The 21,517-nt window shown below is 47.9% G+C and overlaps 1 protein-coding gene across 3 annotated transcripts in view; it reads right to left on the bottom strand.

Annotated features, from left to right (window-relative positions):
* The window catches only part of FPGS (folylpolyglutamate synthase), a 120,811-nt gene that overhangs the window by 55,773 nt on the left and 43,521 nt on the right, over positions 1-21,517 (bottom strand). Inside the window, exon 1 of one of the 3 annotated variants that reach the window (XM_073600455.1) lies at positions 18,057-18,216. The exons of the other annotated variants lie outside the window; for them this stretch is intronic. Within the exon in view, the coding sequence (XP_073456556.1) occupies positions 18,057-18,176 (120 nt within the window). The 5' untranslated portion in view covers positions 18,177-18,216. Of the gene's footprint in view, positions 1-18,056; positions 18,217-21,517 lie in introns of those variants that run through there. 3 annotated transcript variants of the gene reach the window in all.

Here is a 21,517-nt window from a genome sequence, read left to right as displayed (position 1 = left end):
ATAATAAAAGTAAATTCATCAAAGTAAAATATTGAATGTGAGGTAAATACCACATATTTGTTAACTAATTAAAGTGGATGTAAACCCGAAATTTTTTTTTTTTTTTTTATGTCATAATGTAGAGTATAAGATTTCCTATCATTTGAGCCCAGTCTTGCCGCAGAGTTATTTCCAGCTCTGAGCAATCCTCTTATTGTTCAGTGAGATAAATCTTGACAGAGAAAAACTTTGTCAAATCCTCCCCCTTGCTGTGAGTGACAGGTGATTTACATATCTAGTGCACTAGCCTAAGACATGCATTATTTTTGAATTCCCTCCCCCACTCCTTTCTTCAGCACCTCTGCAAGGATTGGCTGTTCCACACCTCAGCAAGATTTGGCATGCTGAAGTCATGTGATTACTTTCCTGTCTTTTCACTGGATGTTAGAGATCATAGCAGAAGTTCAGTGTTAGAAATACACAGGAGAAAATGCATATTGACAAGGGGAGTGTAGAGGTGGGCGGGGAGTCTACTGACATCACGACTCCACCCACCGAGCTCCAGACAACAGACCCCGCCCACAGAATATGCAGTTTTTCGGGTCTAATAACAGACAGAGGGGAGACATTTGACAGGTAAAGATACATGCAGGAGGCATGTATATCCTTATAGATAACCCCTATGGAAGTAGTTTAGAAAGGATGACATTGGGTTTACTTTCACTTTAAGGACCGAGCCTCTTTCTGAGATTTGTTGTTTACAAGTTAAAAACTTTTTTTTTGCTAGAAAATTACTTAGAACCCCCAAATATTATACATTTTTTTTTCTAACAGCCTAGAGAAAAAAAATGGCGGTCATTGCAATACTTTGTCACACCGTATTTGTGCGCAGATGTTACGCCAAGTAAATTGATACCCAACATGTCACGCTTCAAAATTGCGCCCGCTCGTGGAATGGCGACAAACTTTTACCCTTAAAAATCTCCATCTCCTGCCACAAATAAAAGGGATTTTGCGGCGAATCTGTCGCAGAGACCACTATTATCGGAAACCGGACTGCTCACTAAAGAAGAGGATACCGGGGTTAAGGCAGAGGGGAGACATTTGACAGGTAAAGATACATGCAGGAGGCATGTATATCCTTAAAGATAAGGTGACTGGGCGCCGCTGAGAGGGCTTCATTCTAAAAGGTGAGTATTTCAGTGCATACTAACATTATGCCTTTGTCCTGCAGGTTTTTTTCCCTAGGTTTACAACCGCTTTAGGCTGCATTCACACCTGAGCATTTTCAGCTCATAAAACGCCTGAAAAAACGCCCAACAAGCAAAATCCCATTCATTTCAATGGCACCTGTTCACATCTGAGCGTTTCGTCACCTGAAGCACAACGCCTGAAAAACGCCCTAAGCTCAAAAAAAGAACACGAGCTTCTTTGGAGCAGATTACAGGTGTTTTTTTGCCTTTTACATTGGTGACCTGAACAAAATCGTGGCAGAAACGCATGACTTTGAAACGCTCAGGTGTGGATGCAGCCTTAAAGTCAACAAATGGGAACTACATGTGGTGGCATCTGTTCTGTATCTTGGAGAAAAATGGGTGTGAAACCAATCAAAAACAACTCTATTCTCATACATCAATCCTTTCTATTCTACATAAACTGTCCTGCCAATTAGCATTGTGCCATAGTGCAGCCAGTAGACACTATAAATTTTAGCTGGTCAGGTCCCAGATTGCTTAAAAGTGGAATTCAAGCTTTAAAAAAAAAACTCTTCCTAAAAATGTTCCCTTCCCCCTCCTCCTACCTATCCTGCCTACCCTGTAGATCTGTACATGTATCTTTTTTCTTTTCGGTCCGGTTCAGTCACGTGATGCTGCAGCTCTGGGCTCCCCTGTGTCAGTGAGGAGCTGCTGCATGGGAGAGGAGGGAGCGTCAACAATGGCTTGGCCATGGGAGCCTATGGGTGACTTTAAAGCTCCCGAATTCAAAGCTGTTGTCAAGAGCTCCCTGACACAGGGGAGCCAGAGCTGCAGGATCACATGTCCGGACCAGACTGAAAAAAAAAAAAAAAAAAAGGTATGTATATACTTTTTTCTTTTCTTTCTTTTTTTTTTTTTTTAATACACAGTATTACACAGGGGGGTAGGCAGGATAGGTAGAAGGAAGCATTTTTTTTTAAATAGTTAGTTAGGCCCAGTTAGGCTTGAAATCCACTTTAAAGCCTGTACAACCACTTTTACCTACAGGTAAGCCTATATTAAAGGCTTACCTGTAGTTGCTGGAAATATCTCCTAAACCGTGGAGCCGATGTCTACGGCACGTGCGCACTTTAGAAAGAGCAGATCGTGACGTTTTTAAAGGGGGTCATGCCGTGACTGGCGGCTCCCGCGCGCATGTGCAGGAGTGACGTCACGCGACTCCGGCCAGTCACAGAGGCGAAGTTCACGGCCCCCGGAAGGAAGAGGGGGTGAAGGTGGACGCTCCCTCTAGTGGGGACAGCAGTGACATCGCAGGTTTCGGTTTTAGGTGACACATAATGGGCTACTGTGCGATGCATAGTAGCCCATTATGCTTTACCTTTGCAGGGAAATAAAGAGGAAGTAATACCCATCAGGGTTTACTTCCTCTTTAACCCCTACACTATCACCAAACATTTATGAATGGCAGCGTGGTGGGCAGTTATTTCCCTGGTGCTACCTGTCTCCAGAGAGATTACCCACAGTCAGTCTTCTGCACCCACTATTAGACAGGGCACACCAAGCTAATCCGATTGGACCTGTACCAGAAGACTGAGAGTCTGTAGTAACATGTACACATACAAGCGTGGGTTGAACTGGATGGATCTGTGTCTTTATTTAACCTGACCAATCACAGTGATCACAAATGTAAAAACATTACTGTTTATATTGTTGATTCCTCCCCTTCCTACAGAAGAAAGGGGAGGAAATTGTAACAATTCATGAATGTGAAATAAATGGATAGGCAATATCTGTGCACAACCTGTATGAACTATTACCAAACTTCAGGTCATAACCCCTTCAATACCAGCACATTTCACACAAAAAACTAAGACCACCTTGGGGTGTCTACTTTCCACAAAGCGGCCATTGTGGGGGTTTTCATGCTGTCCTGGCATTTCTGTTTAATATGTTTTATAACAAAGTAAGGGAAACTGGTTTAGGTTTTCAAAAAAAAAAATTTTCCCCCTTTTCAGGTGGTTACTACCACCAATAGAAAGCTCTGTCTAAAAATAAAAAGTGATCTAAAAATAATTTGGGTCCAGTGTTGCATGACTAATGGTCGAACTATTACAGCGCTGGAAACTGAAAAATGGCCTGGTGATGAAGAGGTATTACAGGCTGCTCCACAAGGGGTTAAAGGAAGTTGATAAATTAGCTGGTTATTTATACCAGTTTCTTCACAGTCCTTTAAAGTGATCCTAAAAGGTAATAAATAAATAACAGACATATTATACTTACCTGCTCTGTGTAATTGTTTTGCAACCCCAATCCTCCTCTTCTTGGGTCCCCCATCGGCACTCTTGGCTCCTCCCCACCGTTGAGTGCCCCTTTAGCAAACCACTTGTTATGAGGGCACCCATGTGTGTGTGCTCACTCCCGAGCCCTGCTCAGTGTGTCCTTTGACACCCCCACAATGACTCCTCTGCTGTGTCTGAGCCAATAAGCTGCTCTCATACACATCGCTGAATCGAGATGGGGCTCAAGTGTTTGGGGGGGGGGCTGCACACAGTTTTTTTTTATCTTCATGCACAGAATGCATGAAGGTAAGACCCTTCAGACTTTAAAAGGAGAAATACAGCCAAAGCTAGTTTGGCTGTACTTCTATGGATCATAACAGAAGTGCAGTCTTAAATTATTCTTAAAGCAGTGTTCCACCCAACAAAAAAAAATAACAGTCAGCAGCTACACATACTACAGCTGCTGGCTTTTAATAATCGGACACTTACCTGTCCTGGAGTCCAGCCATGTCGGTACTGCAGCTGATGTTTCCACCAGCTGTCGGGTGCTGCCAACACCATTGCGGGTAAGGGTACCCGGCAGTGTAGCCTTATGGCTTCACACCGGGAACCCTACTGCGAATGCATGAGGCCCCGCTCCTCTCTCCTACTGGCCCAGCGACAGGGAGAGGAGGAGGGAGCCGATGTCACAGACCGCTTTCCGGACTCCCAGAAGTGGGATCAGGATACCTGTCAAAGACCGATATCCTGCCCCCCCCTGAAAGGTGCCAATTGTGGCACCGGAGGGGGAGAGGAGACAAATGAGCGGAAGTTCCACTTTTGGGTGGAACTCCGCTTTAAGTAAAAAGAAAAAACCCATACTTCTCTTTTTAATGCCCACTTTGTTTCACTTTGGCATGTTCTAATAATTTAATAATTGCAGGCAACCGTTTTAATTACATAGACAAAAATATTTTCGATGACTATACAAATGAATTTTAGTCGACTACAATATGACTGAAACAATTCAGATGCCTAAAATTAAAATGCCATTTTAGTCAAAAGACTAAAACTAAACTGAAATTTGACGTCAAAATGAACACTGGCAGGCAAAGCTGGAAGGGGTTACATTATGTACTGGAAAGTGTGTTGGCAGCCTGGAACACATCCACATACAGTTCATAAATCAAACTTTACAGAAGCAGAACAGATGGCAAAAATACAAATCTCAGCCATGATTACAGACAATCAGCCATCAGCATCTGGCCCTCTGGGGTCTCCCAGTTGTGGAGACTCGGGTGTCCTTACCAGAAAGAGAAGACCAAAGAAGCCTGACTACAGAGCCATAGAGATATCAGATATGGAGCCTGTTCTATCAGAACTGTCACTAGATACACACAGTGTGAGGAGTTGGGTTCAATAAATAGCGTTCCTTATATTCTGCTCTGAACTGAAGTGACTCTATTAAACCCTTGCATGACATGCCTGGCATGGTACAAATATTGGAAGATTTCCAACAGCAACAAGAGGACCATCAGCAAGGTGATCCCTGGAGCGTGGGAAAAAAAAACAGTAAGTCTGAAAGAGGAGCCATGTTCTTGTGCAATGGAAGAACAGAGGTAGAATTTCACAGGCTGCTATGAGCAAAAAAGTCCAATAAAAATCAGAGCACTTAAATCAGGGTTTCTCAACCTTTTTACCTTCCAGGAACCCCTGAAATAATGTTCACATCTACAGCTCACGGAACACTGGTATGGTCAGTGAGCTGTTAACAAAAATTATTGGTAGAAATAGCATTAAAGCGGAGTTCCACCCTAAAGTGGACCGTCCGCTCATCGGATTCCTCCCCCCCTCCGGTGCCTCAATTGGCACCTTTCCGGGGGGAGGGGGGTGCGGATACCTGTCTAATTCAGGTATCTGCAGCCACTTCCAGGCTAAGACAGCCGCAGAATATCCGCAGATGTCCGCAAACCCCCTCCCGCCCCGTTGTGTTCTGGGAAACACACAGTTCCCAGAACACAACGGGGACCAGTGCAGAGGCGCAGCACGACTCACGCATGCGCAGTAGGGAACCGGGCAGTGAAGCCGCAGCGCTTCACTTCCTGATTCCCTGACCGAGGATGGCGGCGGGGCAGCCGAGAGCCGAGCGATTGATCGGCTTCCGACATCGCTGGACCCTGGGACAGGTAAGTGTCCATTTATTAAAAGTCAGCAGCTGCAGTATTTGTAGCTGCTGGCTTTTAATAATTTTTTTTTTAAGGTGGACTCCCTCTTTAACCACTTCCCGCCCGGCCCATAGCAGATGACGGCCAGGCGGTGGTTCAGTTATCCTGACTGGGTGTCATATGACGTCCAGCAGGATAACATACCACCGCGCACACATGGGGGCGCGCATCGCGGTGATCGGTGTGTCAGTCTGACACACCGCTACACCGATCTTGGTAAAGAGCCTCCGGCGGAGGCTCTTTACCACGTGATCAGCCGTGTCCAATCACGGCTGATCACGATGTCAATAGGAAGAACCGTTGATCCATTGATCTGACAGACGCGAGTAGAGGAGAGCCGATCGGCGGCTCTCCTGGCGGGGGGGTCTGCGCTGATTGTTTATCAGCGCAGCACCTCCTCAGATCACCACACTGGACCACCAGGGATCGCCACTAGGACCACCAGGGAAGCGGGCAACATGTGGATGGCCAGGTATGAACCCCATGGCCATCCACATGTGCCCAGTCAATGCCCAATCTGTGCCAATCAGTGCCCACAAATGGGCACTGATTGGCACCATTATATAGCACTGATGCCCAGCAATGCCACCCTTAGGGGCATCAGTGCCATCAGTCAGTGTCATCAGTGCCACCCATCATTGTCCATCGGTGCCACCTGTCAGTACCCATCCGTGCCCAGTGCCCACCTATCAGTGCCCATCTGTGCCAACTATCAGTGCCACCCATAACTACCCATCAATGCCACCTACGAGTGCCCGTCAGTGTCGCCTCATCAGTGCCCGTCAGTGCAGCCTCATCAGTGCCCGTCAGTGCAGCCTCATCAGTGCCCGTCAGTGCAGCCTCATCAGTGCCCGTCATTGAAGAAGAAAACGTACTTATTTACAAAAAATTTTTAACAGAAACAAAGAAAAACTTGTTTTTTTTCAAAATTTTCGGTCTTTTTTTATTTGTTGCGCAAAAAATAAAAATCGCAGAGGTGATCAAATACCACCAAAAGAAAGCTCTATTTGTGGGAACAAAATGATAAAAAATTTGTTTGGGTACAGTGTAGCATGACCGGGCAATTGTCATTCAAATTGTGACAGCGCTGAAAATTGGCCGGGCAGGAAGGTGTCTAAGTGCCTGGTATTGAAGTGGTTAAAGAATAAATATTAAAAACGTACCTATTTATTGTGAAACTTGTGCTTTCTTTTGCTGCGGAGCTGATCCAATTAAGGGGACATTACATGGAACAGAGCACATGACATGGGACAGACTGTTGGGCACATTGTGTGTTTGGGGGGGGACAGCTGGGCACACTTCAGTACCGGCTTTCTTCTTCTGGCTTCAGAACTCATTTGATATCTGCTCCAGTGGCCTCTCCTATCCTGTCCACCACAGATGATGTCACATATATCCACTCGGAAGGACAGGAGGGGCCGGCAGGGAACAGCGCACTACAGCCAATAGGATGCCAGCCACTTCCCTGACTATCTCTGCCTGTGCGATCCTCCTGTCAGCTGCCTGCGACTGACCGATTGCTGTGGAACCCCTGGGGACCTCTTACAGAACCCTGGTTGAGAACCACCGACTTAAAGGTTCAGTCCAACCAAAATGGATAATTTTCATTATAGACAGAGCTGGTGAGAGGAGTCAGTCCCTGGCTTCTTATGTGTGTTGCATTATACAACTGAGATCTCCCCACCTCTATTCCCAAATCTTTCTGGACCCACCTGGGAGTTCCGGGTGTTCATACCCACCGCTGTGTCCCCGCTCTTCCTGTTGGATTCTCCTTAATAGAAAATTCCATAAGGGAGAGCAGAATACCTAATAATTGTAACCACAGGCATGTACAGGCAGGAACTCAACAAGGACATCCCACCAATAAAGTCTTTGGCTGACAGCAGCCTGCCCGGCAGGGTGGATAAAAATCAACAAATAAAAAACAAAAATTAAAAAAAAAAAAAAAAAAAAAAAAAAAAAAATCTGATTTTTTCATTTAGATCATTTTTTTTATTATTTAAAATCAGATTTTTTTAATTATTTTTATGCAATTATTTTTTAAAATAAATTGCTTTTGGAGTAAAAAAATATCTATCCAAAGATAGCTTCTATTTAGGATACATTAATAATTTCGTTTATTCAGCATGAAATGGAGCTTATTTATGTGGCATGAGGCTGTATATTCTGCAATTATTACATTTTCTGGTAAACTCATTCGATGAATCCAAGCTCTGCGAGCTGAGAACATGCACTGCATTGATGCATTCACACAATTTCACAGTAATCATGAGATCAAACAAAGTTCAGGAATATTCTTTATCCCATTGTTTTGCAAATCTATGTACACTACAAACTGTATGACTGAATCGGTTCTGATATCGCTGTTTAACTAACCTGACAGCTTATTATTCTAAATAGGAAACCTTCATTTTGTTTGCAAATATTAAAGATTCTAACTACCAGCAAGAATAAGTCCTTACATTTAAAGAGCACCTGTCATTTCAGATTATGGTTGCCCCCTCATCCCTTTAATCCTGAACACATATTAATTACACAGGTTCTGTGGCTGATTAAGGTGGTAATTAAACTCACTTGGTGTCTTATCTGCATTTAATTAGCCTCAGAACCTGTGTAATGCAAAGGTGTTCGGGTTTAAAGGGATGAGGTGGCAACTCCATTTCAGATCCATCATGGCAGCGCCTGTTAGTGGACATCCACTCGCCTGCTGCCGCCACGTCCCTCCCCTTGTTGTGTCACTGCCGCATCACCAGCCGTCCCATTAAAGTGAATGGGACTGTCAGTGAATCAAAAGAAGGTCAGAGGAGGAGCCGCTACGGGACAGAGATGACAGCTGCTCTTTAAAAATTATGATTTAAATCGAGCCTTTTTACTAGCAATTTAAATAGTCTTGATTTAACCACTTCCCGCCCGGCCTATAGCAGAATGACGGCCGGGCGGTGGTTGCGTTATCCTGACTGGGCGTCATATGATGTCCTGCAGGATAACAGCCACCGCGCGCCCAAGGGGGTGCGCATCGCGGCAATCGGTGGTGCGGTGTGTCAGTCTGACACACCGCTATCTTTACCACGTGATCAGCCATGTCCAATCACGGCTGATCACGATGTAAACAGGAAGAGCCGGTGATCGGCTTTTCCTCACTCGCGTCTGACAGACGCAAGTAGAGGAGCGCCGATCGGCGGCTCTCCTGACAGGGGGGGGTCTGTGCTGATTGTTTATCAGTGCACCCCCCCCCCCCCCTCGGATGCCCACACTGGACCACCAGGGAAGCCACCAGGACTACCAAGGAGGCACATAACATGTGGATGGCCAGGTACATGCCTCATGGCCATCCACTTGTGCAAATTAATGCCAAATCTGTGCCAATCAGTGCACACATATGGGCACTGACTGGCACCATTATGTAACAGAATAATTAAGTGATGCCCAGCAATGCCACCCATCAGTGCCACCAATAAGTGCCCATCAGTGCCACCTACGAGTGCTGCATACCAGTGCCATCTCATCGGTGCCCATCATTGAAGAGGAAAACGTACTTTACAAAAAAAATTAACAGAAACAAAGAAAAACTTGTTTTTGTTTTTTTCAAAATTTTCTGTTTTTTTTTTATTTGTTGCGCAAAAAATAAAAATCGCAGAGGTGATCAAATACCACCAAAAGAAAGCTCTATTTGTGGGAACAAAATGATAAAAAAAATAATTAGTTTGGGTACAGTGTAGCATGACCGCGCAATTGTCATTCAAAATACGACAGCGCTGAAAGCTGAAAATTGGCTTGGGCAGGAAGGTGTCTAAGTGCCTGGTATTGAAGTGGTTCTTAAATTAAATCCACCCTGCTGCCATCTGAATTATTTCTCCAGTAACCAGGAAAAATTAAGTATCACTTTTGAGTGGACCATGACAGAACCGATTCCTATTCAGTTGCATCTGTTTTGCTTTTGCGTGTGGTCAGTTTTCTAGCTTTGCTCGGAACTCAGCCTGCTCTCCTCCAATGATCAGACTTGTCCTGCCACCACCAAACCCCCGCACAGCCATTCACTGGGAAGATCAGTGCCCTGTTTTTCCTCCCCCAGCTCTCTGAACTCCATATGCAGCTGAGAACAGAAGGTATGTGATCACTGATAAAGGGGGAGAAAAAAAAACTATATATAAATGTTTTTTTTTATATATATATGTACACACAAATATATTGTCTTTTATTTCTATTTTAAATGGAACGGGCTGTTTTACAAGGTGAGGGTTTACATATATTTTAACAAGAATGGTTATATAATGTGACTGTTCAGGTTTAGGGACCTGGTAGTGTGCAAAAGATGCCTGAAGTCAGTGGGAATGTGTTTGTGTCTCTATTTGCCCTCCAATATTTATGACCACCTTCAGATGTTGGTACTACAGAGTTCTACTGACAAGAACCTGCTACTTCAAGCTGCTGCTCCTTCTAAAGCACAACTCCAATTTCTGTAACCCAACTCATCCTCTACCAACCCCTTCCTAGGGCCCCCTTTCCCCCCCACCCCTTGTTTTTAATCTTTATTTACCACCCCTCTGGTGGTAGGAGGCGATCCTTCCTCCTGGACAGCGCTGTACTTATACAATGACATGGGAGCACCCGCCGGTGTGACAATGTACCTCCAGGTGGTGTGTTCAGGACAGCCGGGGCTCACGGGAAGTGAGTTGGATGAAGCTGGATATCATTTAACACAATAGAAAAGTGGTGGCAGATCAGTTCCCACTGACTACCAGCCTCACTGCCACCTTCACCTCTTTCCTGTGTGCGAAGCAGAACTGTCTAGGCATGAGCAGCCAATCATTATCTCTGTATCACCCAGAGCAATGGCAAGTAAAGTGGCAGCGGGACCTGGGTGGAGCTTGCAGAATCCGGACTTCTGGTCCAGTGTAAGTTGAAGATGAACTAGGTGGCAAAACATGTATTAGAATCAGACTAATTGCTACGGGCAATGACACTTTAGACACAAGGTCCACTCAAGCACTACACCAGGACTACTAGAAGCCACAAAGGAAAGAATTGAGCCTAGAATCCCATGTATTGTAGAAAACAGGCATGCCTCACTAGTCACTATAAGACACCTTATCTGAACTCACCTAATCTTCTTCCTGACTGCAAGGATGACAGCAAGCACTAGGACTGTTGCAAGGAGTTCTTTTTGACTAATTTCCTTCTCTATGAGCATGATAGAGAAGGAAATGAGCAGTCAAAAAGAAGCTCCTTGCAACAGTCCTAGTGCTTGCTGTCATCCTAACATATTTTAGGCACTGGGGGATGAAGATGGTGCTTAGTCAGCTGCAGGAGTCCCAACAGACAGTGACAGCATTCACCTCTGCTTATTAAGCGGGCTGGGGAGCAGGAAAGCGAGAACAGGGGGTAGGGTGGGGAAGCGAGAGAGGAGGGAAGCGAGAAAAGGGGGGGGAGCGGGAAAGCGAGGCACGGGGGGGGGGGAGTGAGGCTGGGGAGGAGGGGGGAGCGGGAAAGCGAGGCTGGGGGGGGAGGCTGGGGGGGGGGGGGCGGGAAAGCAAGGCTGGGGGGGGGGGGGGAAAGCGGGAAAGCGAGGCGGGGGGGGGGGGGAGCGGGAAAGCGAGGCTGGGGGGGGGAGCGGGAAAGCGAGGCTGGGGGGGGGAGCGGGAAAGCGAGGCTGGGGGGGGAGCGGGAAAGCGAGGCTGGGGGGGGGAGCGGGAAAGCGAGGCTGGGGGGGGAGCGGGAAAGCGAGGCTGGGGGGGGGAGCGGGAAAGCGAGGCTGGGGGGGGGGGGGGGAGTGAGGCTGGGGAGGAGGGGGGGGAGCGGGAAAGCGAGGCTGGGGGGGGGGGGGAGGGGGCGGGAAAGCGAGGCTGGGGGGCGGGAGCAGGAAAGCGAGGCTGGGGGGGGAGCGGGAAAGCGAGGCTGGGGGGGGGAGCGGGAAAGAGAGGCTGGGGGGGAGCGGGAAAGAGAGGCTGGGGGGGGAGCGGGAAAGCGAGGCTGGGGGGGGGGGGGAGCGGGAAAGCGAGGCTGGGGGGGGGGGGGGGGAGCGGGAAAGCGAGGCTGGGGGGGGGAGCGGGAAAGAGAGGCTGGGGGGGGGAGCGGGAAAGCGAGGCTGGGGGGGGGGGGGGAGCGGGGAAAGCGAGGCTGGGGGGGGGGGGGGGGAGCGGGAAAGCGAGGCTGGGGGGGGGAGCGGGAAAGAGAGGCTGGGGGGGGGAGCGGGAAAGCGAGGCTGGGGGGGGGGGGGGGAGCGGGAAAGCGAGGCTGGGGGGGGGGGAGCAGGAAGGCAAGGCTGGGGGGGGGGGAGCGGGAAGGCGAGGCGGGGGGGGGGGGGGGGGGGAGCGGGAAAGCGAGGCGGAGGGCTCCAGCCACCTAGGAGCAGTCATGGTTAATTATACTGCATGAAGGAGAGTATGACACAGGTGACACAACAACAGCTAAACATAATATTTTGTCACATAATAGTTCAGTAGCAGTATGGCAGGAGCTTACCCAAATAAAGACAAAATGTTTATGTGACTGTAGAATGGCCTTTAGATCCACCAACTATGTACTATGAAGGCCTGCCTGATTAGATACAAATATGAAAACGGTTGTTTAGGTTCGGCCTTTTATTTATTTTTGATGTTTTATAGTCTTGGTAAGCTAAAGAAGATTGTATAGGAATTGTAGAATTATATTGCATGGTGTATAACCAACTGTAGAACTTCTGTCAGGTCTTTGTTTTGGTCCATTTCTTATGCGCACTTCTTGCACCAATGACATGGAGTCAGAGGGACAGGAAATGAGTTCAAATCTCTCAAATGGGGACAGAGACAAATACAAATGTTTTTTTTCCCCCCTTCTTAAGAGCGGGAAGGGATGTAACCTCAGTTGGCTTTTTATTGTTGTTTGTGCCTTCATGTTCTCATGACCACCTTCAATTCCTTCTCCCTAATGATAGAAATTAAAGGAGATATCCCAACAAAGCAGTCAGCAGAAGATATTGACCAAAGCTGTAATCTTACCCCATGCCATTAAATAGTAATGCTGGCCATACACTATACGAAAAATCGGCCGAACCCATTTTCGAAAAAACCAACATTCGGCCGTGAGCTCAAACGATAGTGCCATCATGTAATGACAGATAAATCGTTCAGTGGACATAAATGAATCCATTTTTTGTTGGTTTTTTTTACATATACCTAGTGCAGTCAGTTCGGACGGGAAACACATTAACCTTTCAATTCGTCGTTCTTTCGGCAGAAAATTTCCAAACTTGTCCTTCGTTTTTTCGGCTCAAAAACGTCCAAATGATTATCGATTTTGTGCCCATTAACTGGCCGAAAAACGGAGGAACTGTCTAAATGCCGGAATTTCGGCGGTTTTTTCGTATAGTGTATGGCCAGCATAAGTCTTGGTTAGAGATGGGCAGTGATCTGTGCCCTGACTGTATTGTACAGTCCTGGAGTCAGTCCCACCAAAGCTTGTTTAGCCTAGGGGAGGCAGTACTTACCTTCCTCTCTCCACTTACCTGAGGTCTTCCTCCTCACCAGGTGACTGTCCCCCCCAAGCTGCTTCTCTTTGCCAGCCAAGCGTTTGTCCCTTATGGATCTCATCACATACAATGGAGGACCAGCCTGCTGAAAGGGGAGAGTGCTGACTGCTTTGGGAGCGAGGGGTGAAGTATTTTTCTCTATTACAGAGCAGTGAGGGGGGCGAGTATTAGTCAGGGGGGTGGGACTGATTATACCTCTTCACTGCAAAGTGACCGTCTCTTTAAATCCCAACCCCTAATAACCCCCCTCCCCCCTCGGCTTCATCGGAGCCAGGCCTGAACACCGTCACATGAGGACGGGTCATCTCCCTGTGTAAGCTCTGACACCATCCCACATGGAGCTTACACATGGTTAGGACATGGGAGGAACACAGAAGCCAGTATGAAGTGAGTGTTGGTCGGTGTATCAGCAAGGGCTCTAAGGAGACTTTCCCTTTGTCCCGAGGTCTCTGATATCAGTCGGCACCCTTTTCCGATTCTGTATTTCGGTGACATTTCCCCTCATATGAGAGGCCGCAGTGAAAGGGTAATTATAGGACTTATCTCACTACATGTGATCCTTCTACAAACATCAGGACACAGCACAGTAAATGTTAACAAGATAAATATATCACTAGCAGCCCCACCCCCTCCCCTGAGATCAATTACCTGGACCTGATGAACTCTGGAGGGACTTCATGTACAGTGCTGGATAAATAAAGCCGTCCATGGCCGACATCTTCCGTCTCACCGAGTCTGGCTCTGAAATCGCGAGACTTCACTTGAAGCCGCAGGATTTCAAAGTCGCATGTCAGAGCAACATCAGGTGCGACATGGAAGACATCTGTGTGACTTCATGGACAGATCTCTATTCAAGTTGCACCTAAACTTGCAAAATGCAAAAATGCAATGGAGTGGGAGCTTCACCCATTTGACGGCTTTCATTGCGGACAACAGGGTGCAACTTGTCATGTGACTGGAAACTATCAAATCGCGTGACAAGGGGATTTGGTAAAACTTGATGAAGAGCAGTGGAGGGGGTTTGTAGTACATGATAAAGAGCAGTGGAGGGGGTTTGTAGTACATGATAAAGAGCAGTGGAGGGGGTTTGTAGTACATGATAAAGAGCAGTGGAGGGGGTTTGTAGTACATGATAAAGAGCAGTGGAGGGGATTTGTAGTACATGATAAAGAGCAGTGGAGGGGATTTGTAGTACATGATAAAGAGCAGTGGAGGGGATTTGTAGTACATGATAAAGAGTAGTGGAGGGGATTTGTAGTACATGATAAAGAGTAGTGGAGGGGATTTGTAGAACATGATAAAGAGTAGTGGAGGGGATTTGTAGAACATGATGAGCAGCAGTGGAGGGATTTGTAGTACATGATGAAGAGTAGTGGAGGGGATTTGTAGTACATGATGAAGAGTAGTGGAGGGGATTTGTAGAACATGATAAAGAGTAGTGGAGGGGATTTGTAGAACATGATGCATAGCAGTTTAGGGGATTTTGTAGTACATGAAGAGCAGCGGAGGGGATTTGTAGTACATGAAGAGCAGCGGAGGGGATTTGTAGTACATGAAGAGCAGCGGAGGGGATTTGTAGTACATGAAGAGCAGCGGAGGGGATTTGTAGTACATGAAGAGCAGCGGAGGGGATTTGTAGTACATGAAGAGCAGCGGAGGGGATTTGTAGTACATGAAGAGCAGCGGAGGGGATTTGTAGTACATGAAGAGCAGCGGAGGGGATTTGTAGTACATGATGAGTAGCAGTGGAGGGGATGAATTACAGGGCACCTCTCTCTGACAACCATTAGTCCAGGGAGGGAATCGCGTCCAAGGAAGGTAGGTGTGGAACAGGGACTACAGCACTTCCTATGATGTGTTCAAGTCCATGTTTGTCTGGGCAATTTTAGGCAAGTGACATCGGAGTATGGCATAGAGCCACCCATTCCCATCATCATTCACCATCTTATATTCACCAATGTGGAGGGGGACATGCGGGCAGAACCCCCCTCCGGACTACCGTCAGAAGAGGACGGCGAATACCAGGCAGGTAGGTGAGCGCTCATCAGCCTCTAATGTTAGAGTTCACCTGTAGAGTATACAGTATGTATGTAGAGTATACAGTATGTATGTAGAGTATACAGTATGTATGTAGAGTATACAGTATGTATGTAGAGTATACAGTATGTAAAGACAACACATTTTGCATTGTAAGCTGTGAATGGACTAGTGATGGAGTCCGGCTCCGATTTACCACTCTATGTTCTATGAGGAGAATTTCCCATCCTGTATTGATACAACGCTGAACACATCTGCAACCAGCACTGCTCTCTCATCCTCATCACAGAGGCAGCAGTGGGAGCCATAGGTTCCTGCAGCCGTCAATCAAATCCTGTGGGGCGGGACTGAGCCGCACTGTGTGTGTCTATAGACACAGCCTGGTTCAGGAGTGATGGTGGTGCATGAAGAAGAAGAGAAGCCAACAGGGCCAGTTGGGGACCCAAGAAGAGGAGGATTGGGGCCACTCTGTGCAACACCATTACACAGAGCAGGTAAGTAGAACATGTTTGGTATTTTGGAAAAAAAGGAAGCCTACACAATCACTTCCTCCCCCAGTGACACAACAGGAAGTGAGAGGGAATCCCCTCTTAGGCTCCATTCACACTGGTGTGATGCCGGAAACCACAGCGATTCCTGTGTGTGTTCCCACATCGCATCTGAATCACAACCAGTTCACACTGACATCTGCGAATTGCTGCGGGTGGCATAAGAAACTTAATGACACCCCCAAATCGGTTTGCAGTGTGAACTGTGAATCGGATTGCATGGGTCTGATCATCCATATCATCCGATTCCAATGTGGACCAAAAAAAAAAAAAAAGGTTCTGCATCATTTTGGTCCGAATGCGATTTCAGCCATTCAAACTCTATGACTGAAATTTGCATCGCATGAGATATGCACAGGAATGGGGTGCCATGTCTGCAATCCCCAGTCTTAGGCTCCATTCACACCGATGTGACCCCAAAGCAGTGCGACTTTGTGAACTTAGTAGGGGCACCTAATCCAGTGCGACTTTGACCAATCAGGGTGTGACACATATTACTGAACTTACAAAACCCTCTGAAGTTGCAGCCAAAGTCGCAAAGATAACACAAAGAAACAATTTGCTTGCAACCCTTGTGATGTTATCATTGCAGTCTATGGCACTCATGTCACAAGGAAGACACAGAAAAAGAGCAGCAACTATTTCTTTTTGTCGTTGTGATTTGAGTCGCAGCAATTAAGACGACACCCCATGAAATGAATGCGTTTTAACTTGTTATGTGACTTTGTGTCGCGTGCCGCAGCAAGTCGCATGAGAAGTTGTAGCAGTGTGAACTAGGGCTTAAAGCTCAGGTCGGTGAACTTTTACCGCCCCTCCCTTTTCTATCCAACCACCTGACATGCAGCCACTCGGGGGCCACACACAACCTGCAGCAAAAATCAAGGCGCTCATTGTAGCGTTACCCCCGCTAAATGTGATCAATGCAAGTCTATGGGGCTGCTTTGGAAGTGCATGCGATTGTGGGACATATTACCTCCTTACCACCTGTAAAACCCCTCTGAAAGGCTTACACTGCAGGTCACTCTTCAGAGGAGTGATAAGGCCTGACACACTGACATTGCAGCATCTCCGGTGTGCTGTGTCCTCAGACAGGTGTCCCCAGAGTGGGGGGGGGGGGGGGCACATCACACGGCTAGAACACCTGACACAGGTGATACAGACATCCCAAGTCTCCCGCATTTGGCTGTGGGCTCCCGGGAAACCCGTAAGCACCGGGCAATCTCCTGGCTGGGCCTGTCACTCTGCCACAGACAGAGCCGCCGAACGAAGTACAGCCTCTCAGGCTGCCCTGTCTTCTGTCTGTGGCCCGGGACAGAGCCAGGAGCGCTCCGCTGGTGGCACTGATAGGCTGCACTGGTGGGCACTGATGAGGTGGCACAAATAGACACTGATGGGCACTGATGAGATGGCATGAATGGACACGAAAGGGATGGCACAGATGGGCACTGATGAGATAGCATGAATGGACACTGATGAGATGGCATGAATGGACACTGATGGGCACTGATGAGATGGCATGAATGGACACTGATGGGCACTGATGAGATGGCATGAATGGACACTGATGGGCACTGATGAGATGGCATGAATGGACACTGATGGGCACTGATGAGATGGCATGAATGGACACTGATGGGTACTGATGAGATGGCATGAATGGACACTGATGGGTACTGATGAGATGGCATGAATAGACACTAATGAGATGGCATGAATGGACACTGATGGGCACTGATGAGATGGCATGAATAGACACTGATGGGCACTGATGAGATGGCATGAATAGACACTGATGGGTACTGATGAGATGGCATGAATGGACACTGATGAGATGGCATGAATGGACACTGATGAGATGGCATGAATGGACACTGATGGGCACTGATGAGATGGCATGAATACACTGATGGGCACTGATGAGATGGGCAGCACTAGAATTGCCACCTCATCCCTTTAAACCTGAACACATATTAATTACACAGGTTCTGAGGCTGATGAAGGCGGTAATTAAACTCACTTATTGTCTTCTCTGTAATTATCCTCAGAACACGTGTCATTCATATGTGTTCGGGTGTAAAGGGATGAAATGATCTCTTGCAGGTTGATGTCCGGTGATAACCCCCCTCACTGGTCCTGTCAGAGGCGGGATGGAGGAACTCCCTCACACAGAACATGACAGGAGGAGAGCTCCATACACAGCACACGTGTTCCCAGCACAGGCCGCCTCTATGCATGCTGGGACTTGTAGTCCTCCCTCAGCAGGCCAGCCACGTGTAAATACCCCCAATATGAAGTGAGGCGCTCACCTGATACTCCATCCTGACGGCGGGGACGGCCTGCACGCTGAACCCTCGGCACAGACGGGCGCGGCACTCGTATGGCAGTAGCCGGAGCACCGCGTGGAAAGGCCGGTACCGTGGAGCCATGCTACGGGCGCCAGACACGCCCCCCCCTGAGACCCAAAGAGTCGCGTATCGCCGGCGCCATCTTGTGTGTGGCAAGCAAATGACAGACATCAAACGTGGGAGAGAGAGCGACGGGACACGCCCCCTGCGGCGTCAGGGCAAAGGGGGGCGGGGCGGGGCGGGGCGGGCTGGGGCAGTGAGGCGCAGGTTGGGTGTGTCAGCAGATCGGCGCAAAGGGGGCGGAGTTGGGACACTCAGGGCAAAGGAGGCGGGGCTTGGACAGTGAGGAGCAGAGGGGCGTGCTAGTGGACCGGCGCCAAGGGGTGGGGCTAGGGCAGTGAGGAGCAGGTAGGGTATACCTGGAAGGATGGAAGTCCTTGTACTTTCAGGGCTCATTCACATGGGGATGTAAAACATGCATACAGTGTATAGGTTTGTTCGTGTATATATATATATATATATGTATATACATACAGTGAAGACTGGTGCTCAACATTTTTGGGGGGGGCGCAAACAAACTGAAAAAAAAAAAATCAATTGCAGCTACTGTACCCATTAATTGCTGCCAGTGTGCCCATCAATTGCCACTACTGTGCCCCATCAATTGCCGCTACTGTGCCCCCATCAATTGCTGCAGTTATGCCCCATCAATTGCTGCAGTTATGCCCCATCAATTGCCACTACTGTGCCCCATCAATTGCTGCAGTTATGCCCCATCAATTGCTGCAGTTATGCCCCAGCAATTGCCGCCAGTGTGCCCCATCAATTGCCGCTACTGTGCCCCATCAATTGCTGCCGGTGTGCCCCAATTGCCGCTACTGTGCCCCATCAATTGCCGCTACTGTGCCCCATCAATTGCCGCTACTGTGCCCCCATCAATTGCCGCTACTGTGCCCCATCAATTGCTGCAGTTATGCCCCAGCAATTGCCGCCAGTGTGCCCCATCAATTGCCGCTACTGTGCCCCATCAATTGCCGCTACTGTGCCCCATCAATTGCTGCAGTTATGCCCCAGCAATTGCCGCCAGTGTGCCCCATCAATTGCCACTACTGTGCCCCATCAATTGCCGCTACTGTGCCCCATCAATTGCTGCAGTTATGCCCCAGCAATTGCCGCCAGTGTGCCCCATCAATTGCCGCTACTGTGCCCCATCAATTGCTGCCGGTGTGCCCCAATTGCCGCTACTGTGCCCCATCAATTGCCGCTACTGTGCCTCCATCAATTGCTGCAGTTATGCCCCATCAATTGCTGCAGTTATGCCCCATCAATTGCCGCCAGTGTGCCCCATCAATTGCCGCTACTGTGCCCCATCAATTGCTGCCGGTGTGCCCCATCAATTGCTGCCGGTGTGCCCCATCAATTGCCGCTACTGTGCCCCATTAATTGCTGCCGGTGTGCCCCATCAATTGCTGCCGGTGTGCCCCATCAATTGCTGCCAGTGTGCATCGCCCGGGAGTCGGGACTTGCCTGTCTCACAGAGGGTCACGGTGGTGTCCTCCACGTCCACGCTCCTCGCTGTAATTCAGGTGCCCGGAGCCCGACAAGGGGCCGGACACCTGAATAGGGGGCGGCAGCAGCGACCTTAGATAGATTCATGCAATGCATGAATCTATCTATGGTGAGAGAGAGATGACAGGAGAGAGGGGGTGGCACTCTTGCGCCCCTTAGAGACGCACCGCCACTGTATATATATATATATATATATATATATATATAAACACACAATATCTGCACTCAGATCCATGCACCTGCTTCTGCCTGCAGTTGCTGCATCTACATCCATTTCTGTAGGTTGCCTTTGCACAGCTCCAGGGTGAATGCAGACGCAGCAACAACAACAAAAAAAGCAGCCCAGAGGACGCGGCTCAGCGCCCATCTGAACGAGCCCTAACCATGCACTTTTCTCCCCACTTCCTGGAAGATATGAAGAGTCTACAGCCCAGAGGAGGCAAACTTGTGCTGGTTTGGCTGAGCATTGATGCACGTTGCTCTGCAATGCATTAACTGTGTGTTGCATTGTGCTGAAAAAAAAGAAATCAGGCTTGCTCTACCTTTGTACCAGTATCAGCACAACCCACCAGCGTGAACTGCTTCCACACTTTATTTTTCCTAGGTCATTGCACTGGCATGCTGTAAAAAAAAACAAAAATGTGGCAGCGCATGTGGTGGGAAAAGACCCTTAGAAGTATACCTAAAGACAAAAGTTTTTATTTTCGTTTCAGATAGGGAAGGGTTAAATATAGGGTTGCACCGATACTGTTTTTTTTTTTTATCAGCGAGTACAATGTAAATAAAAATTGGTGCAAATTGCACTGCAACAAATCGCATGCAATTTGAAAAGGAATGCAGTGCCCCACTGCCCCAAAGCGCCATCTAGTGAGCAGTTTATTCAAAATGTTAGAACTCAGAGTACATATCTGGTCAAATGCAAGTTCCGGGACCTCGTGGGTATAGGGGGCGGAAGTGATGTCAGCTTCGGGGTGGTCCGCCTCTACATCTCCTCCAGCCCTGTGAGCACCTCCAGCGGCCGTGATTTTGCATTTGGCCAGATACAGTATGTACTGTGAGTACTAACATTTTTAATAAACTGCCCACTAGATGGTGCTTTTCCCTTTCTCTATATACACACACAATGGAGGAAAGCGCATATGATTCAGACAGGAATCGCACCACATTCCTGTTCAAATTGCATGTGATTTCTTGCAATTTGTAGCAATTCATTTTGTATTGACGCTGATGTTTCTAACATCTACTTTCTAAGCTCCATCTCTAGGAATATACAGTGCATCCGGAAAGTATTCACAGCGCTTCACTTTTTCCACATTTTGTTATGTTACAGCCTTATTCCAAAATTGATTCAATTTAATATTTTCCCAAAAATTCTACAAACAATACCCCATAATGACAACGTGAAAGAAGTTTGTTTGGAATCTTTGCAAATTTATAAAAAGAAAAAAAAAATCACATGTACAGTGGAACCTTGGATTACGAGCATAATCCGTTCCAGGAGAATGCTTGTAATCCAAAGCACTCGCATATCAAAGCGAGTTTCCCCATAGATGTAAATGGAAACGAAGATAATTCATTCCGCATTGACTTCTATTGCATGCAATACCGCAAATGACCAGAGGTAGGGGAGCGCCGGAGAGCCTCTCAAATACTCAAGGACAGCTCGGCTGAACTTGGAAAGGCTCGGAAACACTCGGGAAGGCAGTATTTCTGAACGGCTCCAAACCGTTTTAGAGTGTCACCGGTGCCCCCGCACCTCTGGCCAAATGCAGTACTGCACACCCCAGTGGTTTGAATCCTGCTTGTTTTGCAAGACAACACTCGCAAACCGAGTCAGGATTTTAAAAAAAAAG

The sequence above is a fragment of the Aquarana catesbeiana genome, linkage group LG09, assembly GCF_042186555.1.
Source record: "Aquarana catesbeiana isolate 2022-GZ linkage group LG09, ASM4218655v1, whole genome shotgun sequence".
Lineage (NCBI taxonomy): Eukaryota > Metazoa > Chordata > Amphibia > Anura > Ranidae > Aquarana > Aquarana catesbeiana.
This window is presented reverse-complemented; position numbering and strand designations above follow the sequence as displayed.